Raw genomic sequence first — 18,425 nt, 5'->3', positions numbered from 1 at the left:
GAAAGAGAAGAGATGGAAGATGATGCTCGATCTTCTACTGAGTAGTTCTAAAGAAGAACTTTTAACGTGTTTATAAAGTTGTGTTATCACTGATCGGATAATCGCTAAAGAGCTTAGTATCAGTCGAGGAAATGTGCATTCAATTTTAAAAGACGATTTAGAAATACGAAAACCTGACGCTAGAATTGTCTCACGATTTACTGACGTAATTCTGTGAATTTTTTTAACAGACTAGTATAAAAACATACGTTCACGACAAGGACAATACATAAAAAAATGATGTAGGCAATAATACCTCCTTGGGTCAGTAGTTTCGGTTTTATTTTGAAACTAAGAGCTCGATTCGAAACTAAAACCAGTAAGTCATCTTAATGGATCCATCGGAGTCCCGTTGCGTGTCCATCACGCTGGATTGTCGAACCAGCCGACGTACGCTCGCACTGCTGGGCCTTTGTTGATCCTCTAACAGTCTCTGAGGAATCGATGCCTCAGGTACTTCGTGCATCTCCACTGTCTCTCTGAGCGATAAATCTTCGTAAGAAGCAGCAGCCGATGAAGGTCTAAGATCAGCCAAAGCAACGACGCATTATTTACAACATTTACATAAGAAGGAGTATTTATGTATTTAATCGACAGTTTTTGCCAATAATATGATTCGTACTTGGTCGGGACGCAACGAAAACAGTCGGCACAAGTCCAATCCTTCCCAAACAGTTCCCCTTCCTCCACAGTCTGTGGTAATCGATGATGCAGCGTCTCCGGCAAACGCAAGCCAGACAGTCCGCCGATTACAGATACGACGCCAAGAATCACGAGGGGTAGTACTAAGTTCTCTTTGCCCTAATGACGTAAATTCCTGGAAGATTTAACTGAACGCGGAGACACGATAGGCGTATTTACGATTACTTACAAGATAAGTAACAAAAGGAATGATTATAAGGCCGAGACCACTGATGTAGGCGGAGAAACCGATCGCTACGCCGCGTAGTTGTGTAGGGTAAAGTTCACCGGCGAACGGATATATAATTAAAAAAGAGGCTGATATTGCGGATTTTGATAAGAGGAATAGTATTAGCGTCGTCACAACAGCATCTATAAAAAGACAAAGATGGAATAGTTAAAATGAAAAATTTCGAAACTACTTTCAGTATTTCTCTTTTTATTGTATGATTTATACGAAGAATCTGTTCTCCTGTTTTTCTCTTTTATTAGCATAATGTAGTACCAGATGACAAAAGAACCGTGGCAATGCACGATACACCAGCGAGTACCATGGACAAGCAAAGAGGCCATCGACGACCCCATCGATCCATTACCACCCAGCAGGCCATGTAGCTTGGAATCTCAGCCAGAGACGAGAAGAAAAAGCTCAAGTGTTCCTCGTTACCCAGCGCTGGCCCGTAATACGATAATCCGACGTATACCATATTATTGGCAAACCTAGAAAAAGAGGAATCAATCCAGCGATAGACTGATATATTTCGTCATGTCTTGTTTACGTAAAGAAATACAATCACGTATATACGGTAAACAATGATTAATAATACGAAAACATTGTAAGATTCTGTAGAAGTGTCGGAAGCTAAATTTTACTGCAAACACACGCGTGTTATATCTTATGATATTTGGTGACTCATGAGGTGTTTATACTTCGATTTACCAATTTAGAGTGATAAGACACGTCTTCAATCGCATATTTGGTGTTTTGAAGAGAGACAATACACCGGGCCCTTTACGTAATCTCTCCTCTTCACTCTTGGACCGTGACATCATCATTCGCTGACGTAGCTTTTGCGAGAAAGAAGCAGGTAACTCTTTCCCATTTACTTTGGCTAATCGTTCCAAGACTTCGTTAGCTTCAACTAATCGACTTTTCGCCAATAACCATCTCGGTGATTCTGGCAGCAACCTTGAATAATCTTAGACGTTTTATTATGACGTCGCGTGAACGGAATACGGAAGAAGGTTAAAAGGCAGAGAGACAATTACTCACCACCAGTATAAGAAATACAAAAGAAAGGGTGCGCTCGTGGTTATGGCAAGCGTTCTCCAATCTCTTATCAAATAGGTCACACCAGCCAACATACACAATCCCATTGTATAGAAGCTGCACGTCATCACTGTCACGAATGATCGATAATTTGGTCCAACCAGTTCCAAAGCTGTTTGTAGAAAACCCAGAAAACATTAATACTCGTTCTTTCTACGAAAAATATTTCTCATACTTCTTATTCCCTGTATTTGTTCATGTTATTTACTCATTTATTTATTATTTCTTTCTCTTCGTGGAATCTTACATATGATAAAAGGTATCTGATAAATAGCAGGAATGGTTAAACCAACGACCACCCTGGTGGCAGCCCAGGTCCAAAAGCTGTTCGACATCGACGTTAAAAATCCACCGGTTATTAAAGTCGCCAGACACGTGAAGAAAGACAATCTTCTACCAATTCTATGTGATACAACAAAGGCAATGAAACAACCTGTATCTAAATTTCAAAACTAAGTAACAATGTTTGTCACCTATCGTTTAGCGTGCCGAAAAGGTACACTCCAATTGGTCCTCCCGTGTTTAGAGCGACCAATCCAATTGTCGGATAAATCGCATGATCGCACACGAGATCGAACTGAAACGTTTCAACAGGAATTAACGAAAAAATAAAATGATCATCTTGATCGAAAAACAGGATAAAATGTAAACGTACATCGATAACGATGGAAGATTTCACTTCTGAAGTTTCATACTCCCAACCATGATCGCATGGAACAATGGGCCACGATGCATTTGGCACGTACGAAGCCGCTGTCACGACAGAAATATTTTCCGCTGTCCAATCGATATCGTATCGTGTGCATTGACTGTACGTTTCATTGTCCTCCTAATTATGAAGGCAATTGTTACAATACTACGAGCAAATAACGTGCACTATTGTGGAAAACGTACATATGTACTCTATTATGGATAAACGATGTCTTTTCTGCAGTATCAAAGCGGGAAATCATCTTGGAAATACGAGAAAGATGCTAGCGTTTATCTAATTTCCTCGACAAACAGCGTAGGTTGATAGAATAAGCAACGCTAACTCTAAATCTTATTTTCTAACCTACTTACAGCGATTAAAATTTATTGTTATTGGCAATTAACTCTGCCATTCCTATGATAATTGTACGACTACGTATTTAGAATATAAAGCGCAACAGAATATCACTACGAATTATTTTCGCCAAAAGCTGATGACAGAATTACAGATGTTTCTAAATATCAAAATGATTGTACGAATGTTTCTCGTGTAGCTATCGAATAACTTAAAAATGAAAAGCTTGCAACGAGGAGCTGGTATATTTGATTGACTAGCTTTTAAATAAATACCCTAACTGTCTAAATTCTTCCTAATAAAACACATGAACGAGGAGATAAAAGTATTAACGCCTAGACCGACAATTGCACCTGACTAATTGGAATCGCGAGTCTCTTTCTCCGGGAGACATCCAGAGTCTCCAACCCCGGTACTTTGCACCAGTGGGGTGGCGTGTCGGACATGAAGAGTTGATTGAAGGCGCAAAAGCCACACGGAAGACACGCCGGAAGACACACGAGCCAGAGAAGTTGCTTCTGATAACGACCGAATTCGCCAACGATCGGTAGAAGATCGTCGAGATCAAAGCCATCCTATAAAACTCTTATCTCTTGATCTTGATCACATTCTTTTTCAGTAATCAATCATATTAAGATTTTTATATCATGACAACAATCAAAAAACGTTTAAAGGAATAAAGATAATGAAGGAAATCCTATCGATTAGATAAAAGTATAGAAGCGTGTTGACAGAAATTATTACTACAAAGTAATTACTACAAAATAATAATTCCTATCAATAAATATCAATTTGCAGGTGTAATTTAACATAAGAAACTTACTTCATCGTTCGCGTTTCCAGTCGTCTTGGTGTTCGCTGATTCGGACGTTTGATTTTCATCCAAGTCTTCCATTCTCGTGAACTTTGCCCACGTTCAAGCTACCGAAATGTCGCCGATACCTTAGAAACGCGTTACGTCACGTGTATTAGCTCCTTTACGATGGCAGTGCGACCGACGTGCCATTCGTTCCATCCTGCTGCGTCTTTTTCTTTCTCACCCTCGCACGATCGTATTACGAGGGTGTCCCTCCGAAGTCGCCACGAAGAGGAGACAAAAGTATTTAGATAGCGTGTGCCAGCTCTTGTAGTGGATTTAGTGAGTTCTAGTTGGACACGAACCCAAAAGGAATTGGATGAATTAGAAAATTAAATCGCTCACTGTTGATCAATCCACTGCTCGCTCAACATTTTTCAAAAATTCGTGCCTTCTCGACAACTGTTACTCTTCTCTCTTAAGGAAACTCACTTGTCAAACGTGTAATCGTATCAAAAGAAAAGAACAAAACGAAAATGAATGAAATTAAATTGAAGAGGTATGCAGAGTGTGCGTGTGTATGTGTATGTGTGTGTGTGTAAGAGAGAAAAAGAACGTGTAATAATTAGTGTGTATGCAGAAAATTAATCCAAATCAATGAATGGTATGTGCTTGTACGTCGTATCTCGTTTCGTCGACAAAGAAAAATTATGGTCGATGAAATTATTCCGGAATTTTTATGGCGAATACACCGATATTGTTCATCTCCCGAATATAGTACATTAAGCACGAGCCACCGGCTTCTCTTTCTTCGTTTGAAAGTGAATTAAAAAAAAGAAAGGTAGAGAAGAGGATAGAGCTCGCGTACGTACTCGCGTTTCACGCACGCGAAAGAGAATCGAGGAAATGCAGACGACACGACTTCAGAGGCGCGTGCCACGAGGTGTGCCCTTCTAATTCAATTGGGTTAAGGGTACTTAAAGGAGATTAAGAACAATGCTGACACATGCTGCGTGGTGGCCGCATTTCATTCTTCGAACACGCCGCGCGACTTTTGATGTTATTTTGTAATTTTCGATTCGTTATTCTTCGTGGCGGGTCTACAATTAATTTCTAATTTCTCATGCTGATCAAATGTTGCGATTTTTCACATATCGCTTACTTTCCGCATAAGTATAATATACAAATATATATATACTTTTCGTATAAATCTCTTCTTATTTGTATCATTCGTCTATCCCACGTTTCGTCAAACGAATTAATTTGTTGGAAATGTTAATAGTTTGGCGTCGTTAAACTACGTTTTCGGTACTTTTCTACAATAACGAATATCTCCGGTAATGCTTGAAAATCGCGAGATATACGGCTTCGTTCAAATCCAAGGTAATCCGATTGATAAAATAAAAGACCGTTGTCACAGACACAGGCAATTGTTCACGTTTTCCATCCGCGTGTTTGCATACGAACCTCGATCGGACGATAAATTTTTCGCATTTTCGTTATGAGATTACTCTGAACGACGATGTCGAAAGCGATAGATGAAGATGGGTGGTTATTGGAAAAAAAGAAGTGAGAAAGAGAAAGCTCGATGCCGAAACGACGACTGGTAATAATAGCATTGTTGCGTGTATTCAGATTTAAAATGAATTTTTATTCTGGACAATCTCGTTTTGTCGAAGATAAAAAAAGAAAAGAAAAAAAAGGAGAAGAAATTCCAAATTTGAAAACACATGTGGAAGCAATTCGCATTTCGATGGTCAAATCTTACGGGATGAAACGACCTCGCATTCTTCTCGGAATAAGATTCCATAATTTCTTTTTTCACATACAGAACGCAACTGTGTTTTCTTTCTCTCGTAGTTTTCCTTTTCCCTCGTTCTTTCACTCTTTTTTCGTTTCCCTCGATCCTTTTTTCTTTTTTTTTTCTTTTTTTGTCAAGACGATGAAAATCGTGATGTTAGTAGTCGAAATGATTTCTCTCGTTTAATTAATCGTATGGCACTGTCGCTTGGCGATTCGTATAATCGTTTCTCGTACACACACTGACAGAGTACGATCAGTCACGTTAAAGATTCAACAAAAAAAGCTGACATCCGTGAACAGACGACATGGAATCTACGTTTTAAAGATAATACCAAACGAGTTAATACGAAAAAAAAAAAATGCAAAATATGCGATTTCTTTCTCATAACACGACCTTTGTATTTTGTTTTTCGAAATCAGTATTTTGTTTGTTTATTGTTGCATTAATGTAACCGATCGTACGGTGAACACACTTTCCAAAAGAATCGTCCCCAATCATTCCACGATCGCTCTGGCACTCAGATAAGCGATGCAGCCGATGTGTCACATATAATCGTTGTCATTTGGATACCTTCACAGAACACAGGCTCGGCAAACCACACGACTGACACAGACCGAAAAGAAATGAAAGATACGTAAATATCTTGCGCTACGTAGACATGCCGCACCCTCTCCCATTCTAGAATCATTCATGTAGCAAATTATTATTGGAAAATCAGAGGGAACAAGGGAAAACAATGTCCTCCTAAGTATGTGATATAAGATTCATCTTTTGTAGCAAAATAAAGTTTCCTCGTTGTTGTAATCTCGATTTGCTTAAAGCATTATTTTGCCTGGTAATAGTATGATAACCGAGTACGTAATAACAACTTGTGACTTTAACGAAGATTTCGCTCCTTTACAAGGAAAAGTATTATTTTTTATCTAATGCAGATAAGAGATTAATCTTTGTCCAGAGAGTCAAGAATCAAGTTTTATCAGCGATTATTCGTAGCGTCTAATTTGGAATACAAGAAATGGATCGTTAAATTATGGAATAGGCCAAAGGAATTTATCGATTCCTCGATTTTTTACGGCATATCTTCTTTCTCTTTTTTGTTCTTTTATTTTATTTTATTGGTGACAAGGTCGACGTAAAAGCTGAACTCTAGGAAACAAATTGGAGAGGGTGAGCAAATTACAGAGTGGCAGGCTAAATAGGATTTCATCCAACTCGTGTTCTCGTTTATTCGTTTTTTCTTTCTTTCTTGCTTTTACTTCAAACCCACGTTTATCGCCCGAATTGTTCACATGCGTAAATTATAATGTTTGGTCCGATCGTCGATCGGCAGCACTCGACAGCACTCTCTCTCTCTCTTTCCGCATATCGTCACAAAAAGATCAATCTCACACGCTCATTTTGCTTCTCTCCTCTTCTTTTTTCTCGTTATTAATTTTTTTTTATTTTTTTTATTAATTTTTTTTTGTTTGCTTCTCTTTTAATTCTTTAGTTTTTTAATCACACAATGTGCATGGTAATGGCATTTTAGCTTTATCTCGACGCAACCCATCAAAAATCGGGAAAAACAAAAATATCTGAAGATACTGATCAACCGTGACACACACACGAAGCAATATAGGCATCACACGATCGATGGATCTTCACTTCTGCCATTACCGTGCAATTTCTCTGACAGTTTGGAACAATAACAGCTCTACACGCGTTGGCTTCGTGTTTCGCGATTCGATCGTTTAAAAAATATTATCGAAAATATTGTCTCGTACGTACAACGGCACCGCGGTTCGAATATCTTAAGAACGGAGACTCTGTTCTGGACCCAGTGTCGCTGAAATCCTCTCGAAAAATAATTCATCTGCGTGATCTGCGTGGATTCATTTTTATCTTATTCACATTGTCGTTGTCATCGTCGTCGTCATCGTCGTCATCGCCGTCATCGTCGCCATCGTCGTCTATATAACAGCTTATTTATTTAGTCGTGCGATCTCGTTTTCTAAGTTGGACAAAAATTTCAGCGAAGCACCAGGACATGGATTCGGTGACAGTTCTCCGATCTTTTTAACCGCGTCACGATACAAAATTTATATAACTTTTTTTTTCTTATTTCCATCCTTCGTTTCTTCTTTATCTTTTTATTCTTTTTTTTTTTTACAAATCGACGATTCGTCCTTTCCCGAACGTGACGCCGCGATTCACGTCGAATCACGAGCCAACTCTTCTCATCATCCCTCCACCACAGTTATCAAATACTCTCTCCTCTTGTGTTTCTCTCTCGCTCACAATCTTTCTCGCTCTCACAGCTCATTCGTTCCTCTCGTCGTTTTTTCTTCACTCGCAGATAACACCCTAACAGGACACATCCCACCAGTAAATTGTGATTTATCTCACAGCGCACATCATCACTGATACAGCGTAATGCACACGCTTTTCAAAATTTTTTTTTTTATTCTTTTTAATAATCCTTATAATTAAATACGCTCTCACGTACGTTCCCTAGTGAAGCATCGCACGCACTCTAGGCGTCTCGACGATGAAAAGGCTAACAACTAATAGTTCGATAAGATATTATCGTGTATGAGTTAGTTTCTAGGAGCGAGGCTCTGATCGTGACTCGTTCCCTCGATCACATATAAACGCAAAAAGGAAAACTCTGTCTTTCAAAAACGACCTCAATCGGCGTATATATGTCTTTCTTACATTCATTAAATATAAGTGTTTGTGTGCGCGTTAGGCTAGCTCGAAATACAGAGCAGCGAATATTCCCTTATTAAAACGAATAGACAAGATAATAATTACACAGAAGAATGGCGAGCAAATCTGCTATGTTTGAGATCGTAGAATGGAGAACATGGATCAGCCAGAGCCACGCTTCCTTTAAGGTAGAACATCGACCCCTCGCACACGAGAGTCTCTCCAAAAAATCACAGTCGCATATATAATATAATTTGCATCTTTCGTATTTCTTATTTTCACAACTCGTTACTCGTTACTTCCATCACGGCACGGCCGGCATTTCGTTTCCTAGTTTCCTACCTCTGCTCTTCCACGACCGATCCCTATCTACACGGGTGTTTCCCTCCGTATTTCATTCCTTCCATTTCTGTTAGTCTGTATGCCCTTCTCGGCGGACCTGATAACGTGATTCGCAACGATCACCTCGAAGATACCGGAAACGAACGATATACCCCGTCTTCTAGTAACGTCTTGAAGTAGACGCTTGTTATACGATCATGAAAGAATGCTCTTGGTCACGATTGATCGTAAACTACGCGTGATGAAAAGAATAGTCGCGTGTTCGTTCCATTAATGTACAGACTGTTTCTAAAATAGGTAGTTCAATGGCTATTTTTACATACATTTTACTCGTCGTGAGAATAAAAAGATGTGTCGAATAAGTAACACAGGAATAATTTCTTATCGATCCTAATCGTCGTGCTAGCGTCATCCTAACGACCAGTAGAAGGCTTTTACGAATTCGACCACCCATTTTAAAGACAGCCAGTAGAATGGCGAATGCGACGAAGCGCAACTCTCGATTGTTTGCGAATCAGAAGAACAGGCGAGCGATCGAGTTCTTTATCAAGACGCGGAAAGTCGCGCACCAACGTCCTCTCCGTCGTGGTTCCTCTATCTCTCTCTCTTTCTCGCATTCCCCCTTTCACATCCACATCCTTTCTTTCTCTCTCGTCCTTCCACTCTCCTCTCGCTCTCTTTCTTACGTCCTCTCTTTCCCTCTACTCTCTCTGCTACGTGGAATGTAAAAGAAAAACAGGATACACTTTGCGCCTCGATATTTTGCATGTTCCTTCTTTGGACATTCGGAATAAACCGTTTCACTGTTTCGGTTTCTCGCTTTTCCCCCCTTTTTTCTTAAATACTTTTTGCAGTTTTTTCTTCCTTGGATTCATCGAGACATCGACTTTGGTAGATCGATGACGGCACTCGTCATCGTGAGAACTGTAAAGCAAAGCTGTAGTTTTTTTCTTTTTCGTAGAAGGAGAAATTTTCGCGATTGGAAGACACCGTGTTTCGTCTGCGAGAATTTCGTTCTGCTTCGAAATCGAAAGGATCCACCGCGAGATAAAACAATGTACGGAGAATTTGCATTCGTGTATAACTGTATGTGTTTGGTGTGTACATGAATGTGTGTATCGCAAAGAGATCAAGGTTTAGGCTCCAGTCTACGTAACGAGCGGCTCGCCGAAACGATTTTTCCCTACTCCTATTTTTATTTGTTTGTTGTTTTGTCAGGTTTCTTCTCATTTTTAAAAGCTAAATAGACGTTTCTCTTTCTTATACGCTAAGTTTGGCAATATCGTTCGCAACAGTAAAAAAATTATATATGTATATATATTTATTTTTATATCCAGACATGGAGCAGACACATTGGTTTCCCTCGATATGTAAAATCGTAAAAAAGATAATCAATTTAATAAAAAGTCTTAGTTTATAATCGTTTCTCGTCAATTCCCTATTTGTCCCTTCGCGTTTCTTCTTACGCCAATATTGTTTCCCTTTTCAACTATTTATTCTTCACTTTATTTTTTAAATTGTTTTGTTTAGTTTTCGTTTATGTGTTTGTTCCGTCGAAACACGTTTACCCCAACCCAGGCGGTTCTTTCATGAAGATACTACCCCTCAGCCTAGATTTCCATTCGAATCTCGCTGCGATCATCGTCAATAATATTCTCTGTTCGATATCGTGTCTGTACGTAAAGCTTTGCATAAACAAGGCGTTCACGGGAAAAATATGTTAAGAATGAAATCACTATAAAATATACCCCGAACATCACGAAAGAACGGTCACACAGTGCGCTTCCGCTGGCAAAAGTATTTGGAATGCATGGCACTAGCACAGCCACGTTTCGACCACGTGACGTAACTTCGTATTATATTATTAGAGCGCCCGATTGCCCGCTTAATCTTTCGTGTAAAATCTTACTAAATATCGCGTTCGTGCATAAAACCATCTACAAGGGAAAGCTATGGAAATTTGCGAGGTTGACTGGCAAGGAAGTGTGCGAGAAAATGAAAAATGTTCGCGTCGTTAAATGATCCTGAAACGTTTCTGATCCATTCGATATCTTAGTCGTTTCAGTCGATTCGAAATGTTCATGTAATATATGTGTATATGTAAGAAAAGGAAAAAAGTATTCTGCGTAATCCTTGCGCGACCAGGAATTTGAAATATCTTCGGTTCAATGTCCGACTTCTTGAACGAATTTATCTATCTATTCCCGTATAACTCGCTTGATCTTATATTGAAACAACTTACGGGAGCAACCGGACGATATGACGTCGGGTTATATCAATCACCTATCTTTGAAATTCCATCGTTTCTAACTTTTACGCGATCACCGTATTCGTTTTTTCGATGGACACCGGAATAACGTGCGAATAAAGATGAGCAACATCCTCGATACGGTTTTCTTTTTTCATTTGATCATCGATAAACGCCTTCCTACAACAATGCGAGGCCAGAAAGACGAATCTCTTTGACAAATATTCACGCGAAACAAGATCTCGATATCCTTGAGCCCTTTGAATTGAATTGAAGAAAGAAACGAACGGTGTAAAACACGTGCCTGAACATCACGTACATAGTATTGTTTCATTGTTAGTGGCAGTGCAAAAAGCTCTCGTCCGATATTCCGTTGGAGAATTATAAAAATACGAATTAATGATATAACGTGATCGCATAAAATTAATTTCGATTACGCGCAGGATTACTTTTGTGTATGGGTGGGTATAATTGTATTATGTATTTTGAGGCTGAATACTCAATCATAATTAGTTTTCTTTCCTCTTTGCAATTCTTATTTACTCGAACGTTCAGGCCGGACGAGGACTTCGGTACAACTCAATAACTTATGCCAGCAAAATATTAATTTTAATGAATCAACAGCAACAGACATTCACATACGGGCAAAGTAACATACGCGGCATCATCATCATCATCATCATCATCATTATCATCATCATCATCATCATCATCATCATCATTATCATTATCATACTATAACTAATCATTTAGATTCTCGCGCAGCACGATCGGACCAGAGGTCAGCAATATTTTGAACCTTCCGACCATATTTTTTTGAGAATCATTCAGAACATTTGTGATGCTATTCACACGCATTCACTCTTACCTTCCTTTTTTCTTTCCCTTTCTCTCTTCCTCTCTTGGGTAAAGTTCTTACCTCCACTTGTTCACCACTTGGCTGCATTAAAATAGCAACCAGCATTCTGACGGCCACTTATTTCGCTCATAAACTTCAAATCACGCCAACAACAGTCATTCGGTGATGCTTCGATTGCTTCGAACGAGTGATGGTGTGACAGTTTAGTAAGGAATCGGAAACAGACCGCGGGCTTCGTTGGCAAAGCTACAGGAGGACAAAAAAGCTAGGAGCTTTACAACGAGTTGCGCATTAATAATTGAACTTTCTCGACGAGACGACGTGTGTAATATAATCGCTCATTCAAAGGTGACATGTTTTATTTTATACACACAGACTCCATGTGATCTTACATGCATACATATTAATAGAACCATCCTTACGTTCAATTACTAGAGCACATTCTTTCTTTAGCAGCTCTACAGTCTCGCTCTCTCTCATTTGGTTTCTCTGCGTTTTCTTCCTCGTTCACACCATTCGTTCTTCCACACTCTCTCTCTCTCTCTCTCTCTCTCTCTCTCTCTCTCTCTCTCTCTCTCTCTCTCTCTCTCTCTCTCTCTCTCTCTCTCTCTCTCTCTCTCTCTCTCTCTCTCTCTCTCTCTCTCTCTCTCTCTCTCTCTCTCTCTCTCTCTCTCTCTCTCTCTCTCTCTCTCTCTCTCTCTCTCTCTCTCTCTCTCTCTCTCTCTCTCTCTCTCTCTCTCTCTCTCTCTCTCTCTCTCTCTCTCTCATTGGCCTCGATCATCGTCCATTGAAGTCGTCTTTTCCTCAGGTTCAACTTCTCAATCACGCGGGTAGAAGCCCCAGGCTCGTTACCAGGCATACTTGCATCACCGGAACATCTCGGCAGACTTCGGCCTTGGCCCATTCATCGGCAACATCCACTTGCACTCCTCATCATCCGTTGTCGGCAGACATGTATTTATTTTTTCGACCATTTGGGGTTGCGCTCAACGTGTCGGTACTCAAATACCGTCGCCAGAGCAGGGACACGTGCAGACTCATCACCCCATCATCGTCATCGCTTCGAAACTCACGCACATCCATCAACTCGCATCCGCACCATCCAATCTTGTTGTCTTTGTATTGTGTTCGATAGCTCTCTAGTCAAATCAAATTGCACGACAGTACAACCGTGGGGTGATCTGTAAACAACAAAAGCGAGCCAAATATCAATAACTGTCGCTCACTGCTCGGTGTGTGTATGCATATTTTTTTAACGTATTACAATTTTTTTTCTCTTTTATTTAATTTTGTATTGTTATTTTTTGACCTAAATTTTTTATTTTTAGATGGGGTCTCTGTGTCGAGTGCACGTGTCTGTACACGGGGCGGGGCTATGAGACAAAGGGTTCGTAAACAATGACGACAAAACGAAACTGTATTGTACAGAATAGTTTTGAGATGTGAGACAACTTAGGGCTCGTTTTTTAAACAAAGATAAGACAGTTATGATTAAGGGCATACAAGCAAAATTTTGTTCGTTTAAACAGAAAGAACTACAACTCGATCCAATTTCTAGAATCAGTATGTAGTGTCCCTAATTTTCCATCACCATGCAGCTGTATTGCATCTTTGCTTCTTTGATACTTTGTACACTCGCGTTTCTTGTTTTCTTTTTTCTTTTTTTTTCTTTCATATCTCCTAAGTGTATAGCATTATAAATCGTTCGTCGAGAAAATAATCTTAGTAAGTTACACAGAAAGGTAGCAGCGTAGAATGAAGGGGGATGTAGTAAAGAATGAAATGGGAAAACGGTAAGTTGATATGGATAACAGGTGATTGAATATACACGCACCACACATAGTCCACACGGAAATTATTAATAATAAAAGAAACGAATAAAAAAAATATAAGGAAACGATTAATAAAGCAATGAAAAATTACTCACCAACTGGACGTAGAGTTAGCAACATTCTTGAGCTTCCGAATCTCTTTAGCAGCCCAGTTAGCCAAAGTTTTAGTCTTCTCAGTACGTGATCGTCTAGCCTTGGTTAAGAACTCCGTAAGTGGTTCAGTTTCTACCATCGGCAAGAGTTTTACTCCAAACACGGTGACAAGGTCACCAAGCAAGCCTACAGAAGCTGCAATATTGCCTTCAGAATGCTCACGGTCCTGTGCTATCGACGTGATGAATTGGATAATGAAGGGCACGTGCGGCTCTACCAGAGCAATTGCCGCATCTGGGCAAGGATTCGATACATCACCGCGCAGTCCTTGCACTATACCAGTATAAGCTTCAAGGACGCCCTCTCGTAATTCGTTCAGATAATCGATCATATCGTAATCGCTTCTATCTACATTTGCTTGAGAAGCCTGAGCCAATGTTTGAAGTACCACATCCAAATATTTCTTGAATTCAGGACCAATACTGAGAGCAACATCACCGAAAACGGAGAAGATTTGTGGCTTCACGGAACGATTGACCGAATTATTGCCAAGATTTTCCAGCAAGAGGGTCATGATCTCATCGCAATAGGGTAACATTTTGTTTTTTAGGGCCCGACAAATGTCTCCGGTCAGACCAACAGCGGCACAACAAACTTGATATTCTGCATGATTCTTTAAGCCAAGACAAAGATATGGTTTGAATGCATCCATGTACTTCAAGAAACCTTCTCCAAGGACTTCGACTAGAGTCGAAACAGCCATAAGAGCATCCTCTTGTACACCCTCGGCTTTGCAAGAATTCGAGTTGAACATAGACAACAATGCTGTCATTATTACATCAGAGATGTGCGGAGCATCCTCCGGTGTAACTTTACGTAGCACAGATTGCAAAGTTGCGCATAACAACGATTGCAAATCATTATATTGAGCACGATCCGAATGGCTCTGGATATGTGTCTCCATTTGCAGTACCTGCTGCAATCTCTCCAGAATTACCATCGTCGTCTTCTGCACGGTTAAATAACAATCGCGCGGAGAGTTCTTCACCATGTCCATCAGTGCTTCATAAGCAGCCGATCGTAAGTTAGCTTGAGCTCCATCCGGACGATCCGTCGTTTCCAACAATCTCTGAATGATAAAATCAAAGTACTGAGACATGCAACACGTTTCCGGATTCTGTCCCTCGAGACCTTCTGCAGCCTCGTAGCTAGCTTCTGCAAGACCCGTGAACGCCCAACAAACGTTCGCTGCAACGCGAGGTTCTGCCTTCAAACCGTTTATCAAAGCCTCTAACAATGGTTTCAGGTATGTCTCACTAATCGCTGCTTGTGGTATGATCTCACAAATTCGACCAAACGTCCATGCAGCTGTGTCCCTTACCGCGACACTGCTGTCGTACATTAGTTCGATAAGCGTTGGCATTGCTTGCTCTACCAAAGGTTTCAAGGTAGCATGATCAACACCCCCAAGAATAGAACCAAAGGCCATTAATGCTGCATCCCGATACCTCCAGTCGTGACTTTTAATGTTATCCTTGACAAAAGGAAGAACAAACGGAACAATGGCATCCTCGCAACAAGAGGATAATAACATTAAACACACTCCAGCAGCTTTTGAGGGATTCCAATCGTCTTCGTCATCAAATTCTTCTTGTTTAGTGAGCTTCTTCATCAAAACAGGTACCAGATACTGCAAAGCGCCCTTTGCATAATGTCTCGATACTTTGACTGGCGGTCTACCACCATCGGTAGCTTCGCCCTCTTCCATGGCTAAATCTACCTCCTCGTCAGATACGTTTGACCAAAACTCAATTCCTTGCAGTGCAACTTCATCGATATCTGACTTCATAGCTTCTAAAGTAATTGGGAAAAGTGCTGGAGCCATGTAGGGCTCCATATATTGATAATACAGTGACATAATTTTTACAAGACACTGTAAAGCAGCTACTTTAACTTGGGTGTTTAAGGACTGCGTTGCCTCACATACCACCTCCATAATGAAGTTTCTCTCAGTCTGCGTACATAAGCAAAACAGTTAAACTAGATGTTGTTATTAAAAAAAACCTATATTCTATTCTTGAAATTATACAAACCTCTATCTCAAAATTTCCTTTGGTAAATTCTAATGAATTATAGAGTGCACTCGTAGCTGCAAGGCGAACGTAATGCGAGGTACTCGATCCTTTCATACCATGAATGATAGCAGTGAGAATCTCATTAGACTGGGGTACCAAAACATCGCTTTCTATATCTTGACAAATATAACCGATGGCTTCTAAAGTTGCTTCCTTTAATATCTCTGTACTGTTTGGATTTACAACATTATTGACTAACAGATGAATGACATTGGTCCATTCACGAACAGGTAATTCAGCAACTGCTACATATGCAACACATTGTGCTGCAGAACCTGGCCTGTTGTTCTCCGTTCCAAGTGCCCCAAAAATCTATTGATAAAGAATACCATCATATTGCTTTTACATAGAAATGTATCATCAAATAACTGAAAAAGTTACTTACATTCTTCTTAATATATTCCCTTGTTTCTACAGGAATAGCAAGCCAACGTTGTTGATATTGACATTTTAAATCTGGATCTTTAGATGTAAGTTGATTTTTGAGCTGAAGACCTGCTGCCATACGAGCCACTGGGCTTGCAGTGGCATTAACCAGCACGCCGCTGAGTCTTTGCAAAAATTCATGCTAAAAGAAGAACAATGAGTTTTTTATAACTTTTCCAACTCTTGCATATTCCTCACAAAGGTTTCTTTCAAAGGAAAAAAACTTACAAGATTAGTTCTTGCTGCCTGCTCAAGAAAGTTTTGAGCTGCTTCCAACTCATTTTTGTCTGAAATTGTACATAAATTACTTTTATAATACAAACATAAAATTATTATAACATAAACATAAATTATGTTTATATTATAAATGTATTATAAATATGAAAATAATTAATATCGAGTTTTCTATTTATGAAGGTTCCAGGAACAAAAGGGATAATGTCCATTTTTATCAAATTTTGAGTTCAATATTTTTCAACATACTTCCGTGGATGCTCTATCATGGGCCATGTCTCATTGGGAATTAAAATTTTCCAAGTTTTGCAGTAGTTACAAGAATTTAAGATGTACAATGAAAAATGAATAGTTTACATTTTTTTAGAGTTTAGTGTGTTATATATTATTTAAAAGTATAAGTGAACGTTGAGAATAGTGCAGAATAAAATAACGTTTTATTTTAATATATGAGAAAATACAAGAATGTGACATCATATATTGAAAAATAAATTTTTGTTTTCTAAGAAATATTAAAACTTCATATTCACCCCTTTTTCACGTGGATCATTCATATCATTTCGTTTATGTCAAGCTGGTAAAAAATGTGAAGTAACGATAGAGGTTAGAAAAGTAAGATGCACTCCTCGCAGTGCCAACCGACAACGGGGACGTGCAATACGAGTAACCGTCACATGGGACAATACTTTTTCGGTCGCGAACAAAGCCCCTAGCAACAGCCAAACGGAATACAATGCGACGTATTTTCGTATAAACGACAGATCCCGATTAAATGTTAACATATCGACGCCAAACTATTCCAAATGAATCAAAGGAACCATCAATTAACGTTGGTACTAAGTACTCCATGAATACACCGGAAGGAGTATAAAAAGGACGCGCACGCGGTAGGACTTTACTTTTCCGGGCAAGCTTGCTAAAACGATAAGAAGGAGACAAAAACGAAGTATTTACGTCGTTCATAAAGTAACAACGATAGCAACATTAAGAGCAACAAAATAACTGAGAAAAATTAATCTTAATTCTAAGATGTCGCCAATAATCTGAAGTACTGATTAATCAAAATGACTTACTCGAGGAGACGGTTCTCTCTAGAACCTGGATAAGCTGTACTGTCGTTGGATCCATTTGCATGATTTCAGCTTCTTTCGTCTATCGATTATCAGAAAACGTAATTTTTTATGCCTCGATAGGAAATGTCTCGTCGCTACCGGCAGACAGCCACATGTAGCCACCACCGAATCAACTAGCTCAACGACGTACCCCCTTCTACCCACTTCCTGCCAGTACTCGATTTCTGCTTCCTTCCACAACGTGCGGCGTAGTAATATCTGCGGCCTTTGATATTCTCGCGCCTAGTACACGCAAACGAACCTTCCGATCATTAACTCGACACAATAATATACCGAATGTATACCTTGTACTTCCGTCAAACCCTTGCCGTGAATTTCGTAAACGTTGCAAAGCTACTGTCACGAGCGTCACGTTTCTTCAACTGATCGTCGTGTCTCTTCATGCACGGACTATTTTCTTTGTGCGCCGTACAAAATTTCCTTCGCGCACGCGCACATAGAGACGCAGGCGCCATCTACTCCATCTGCTATCGCTGTAGCGCACGCGCGCTCGACGCAGCCGTTATGCCGGTTAATTTTGAAATCATGCACTTAAAGTTGTAGATTGTTTTCTTTCTGCTACTAATTTCTTTTCCTGTATTAATACTGTTACGTCCGGTGACTCACTACGGTCAAGGCGTTTGGTGGTCAGATGTCCACATATAATTAAGCGGGTTGCAATAATTCTAAGGAACGATCATAAATCAAGGCTTCTGGATTTTTCGTTAAAACCCCTAAGTGCCATAAAACATCGTTGAATC

General features: G+C 39.7%; 2 protein-coding genes across 5 annotated transcripts; both read right to left on the bottom strand.

The window, feature by feature from the left end:
- Positions 1-299: 299 nt before the first annotated feature.
- On the bottom strand, positions 300-4,091 carry LOC100742203 (carcinine transporter). Of its 2 annotated transcripts, XM_003494816.4 has the most exons (11): positions 3,919-3,990; positions 3,449-3,670; positions 2,706-2,879; positions 2,524-2,627; positions 2,298-2,452; positions 1,994-2,162; positions 1,661-1,909; positions 1,226-1,440; positions 911-1,092; positions 662-840; positions 300-560 (listed from the first exon to the last, which is right to left on the bottom strand). In XM_003494816.4, exons 1-11 carry the CDS (start codon positions 3,988-3,990, stop codon positions 350-352), a joined length of 1,932 nt encoding a protein of 643 aa, XP_003494864.1. In that variant the 3' UTR covers positions 300-349. The 2 variants fall into 2 exon arrangements, with proteins under 2 accessions (XP_003494864.1, XP_012249122.1); XM_012393699.2 differs by lacking the exon at positions 3,449-3,670 and having other exon boundaries at positions 350-560; positions 3,919-4,091.
- Positions 4,092-4,131: 40 nt separating this feature from the next.
- On the bottom strand, positions 4,132-18,078 carry LOC100742081 (importin subunit beta-1). Of its 3 annotated transcripts, none has more exons than XM_024372188.2 (7): positions 17,970-18,078; positions 17,626-17,907; positions 16,547-16,605; positions 16,278-16,460; positions 15,851-16,204; positions 13,760-15,771; positions 4,132-4,240 (listed from the first exon to the last, which is right to left on the bottom strand). In XM_024372188.2, coding segments are annotated over exons 2-7 (2,670 nt in total). In that variant the 5' UTR covers positions 17,687-17,907; positions 17,970-18,078; the 3' UTR covers positions 4,132-4,239. The 3 variants fall into 3 exon arrangements, with proteins under 3 accessions (XP_024227956.1, XP_012249107.1, XP_003494863.1); XM_012393684.3 differs by lacking the exon at positions 4,132-4,240 and adding an exon at positions 12,565-13,013 and having other exon boundaries at positions 17,970-18,076; XM_003494815.3 differs by lacking the exon at positions 4,132-4,240 and having other exon boundaries at positions 13,756-15,771.
- Positions 18,079-18,425: the final 347 nt, after the last annotated feature.

The sequence above is a fragment of the Bombus impatiens genome, unplaced genomic scaffold (genome assembly GCF_000188095.3).
Source record: "Bombus impatiens unplaced genomic scaffold, BIMP_2.2 scf_4012, whole genome shotgun sequence".
Lineage (NCBI taxonomy): Eukaryota > Metazoa > Arthropoda > Insecta > Hymenoptera > Apidae > Bombus > Bombus impatiens.
Note: the sequence above shows the minus strand (reverse complement) of the source record. Positions and strands in the feature narration are given on the sequence as shown.

Bases quoted from the DNA above. Each gene is read 5' to 3' on its own strand.
- LOC100742203 (XM_003494816.4), bottom strand. From the start codon at position 3,990: ATGGAAGACTTGGATGAAAATCAAACGTCCGAATCAGCGAACACCAAG. The intron at 2,163-2,297 runs GTAAGATTCCAC...TTCTACAAACAG, and splicing joins TCAGATACCTTTTATCATAT to CTTTGGAACTGGTTGGACCA. The intron at 1,441-1,660 runs GTAAATCGAAGT...CTCTTTTTCTAG, and splicing joins TGTCTTATCACTCTAAATTG to GTTTGCCAATAATATGGTAT.
- LOC100742081 (XM_003494815.3), bottom strand. From the start codon at position 17,686: ATGCAAATGGATCCAACGACAGTACAGCTTATCCAGGTTCTAGAGAGA. The intron at 16,606-17,625 runs GTAAGTCATTTT...GTACAATTTCAG, and splicing joins AGAGAGAACCGTCTCCTCGA to ACAAAAATGAGTTGGAAGCA. The intron at 16,205-16,277 runs GTAAGTAACTTT...CTTTATCAATAG, and splicing joins GGGAATATATTAAGAAGAAT to ATTTTTGGGGCACTTGGAAC.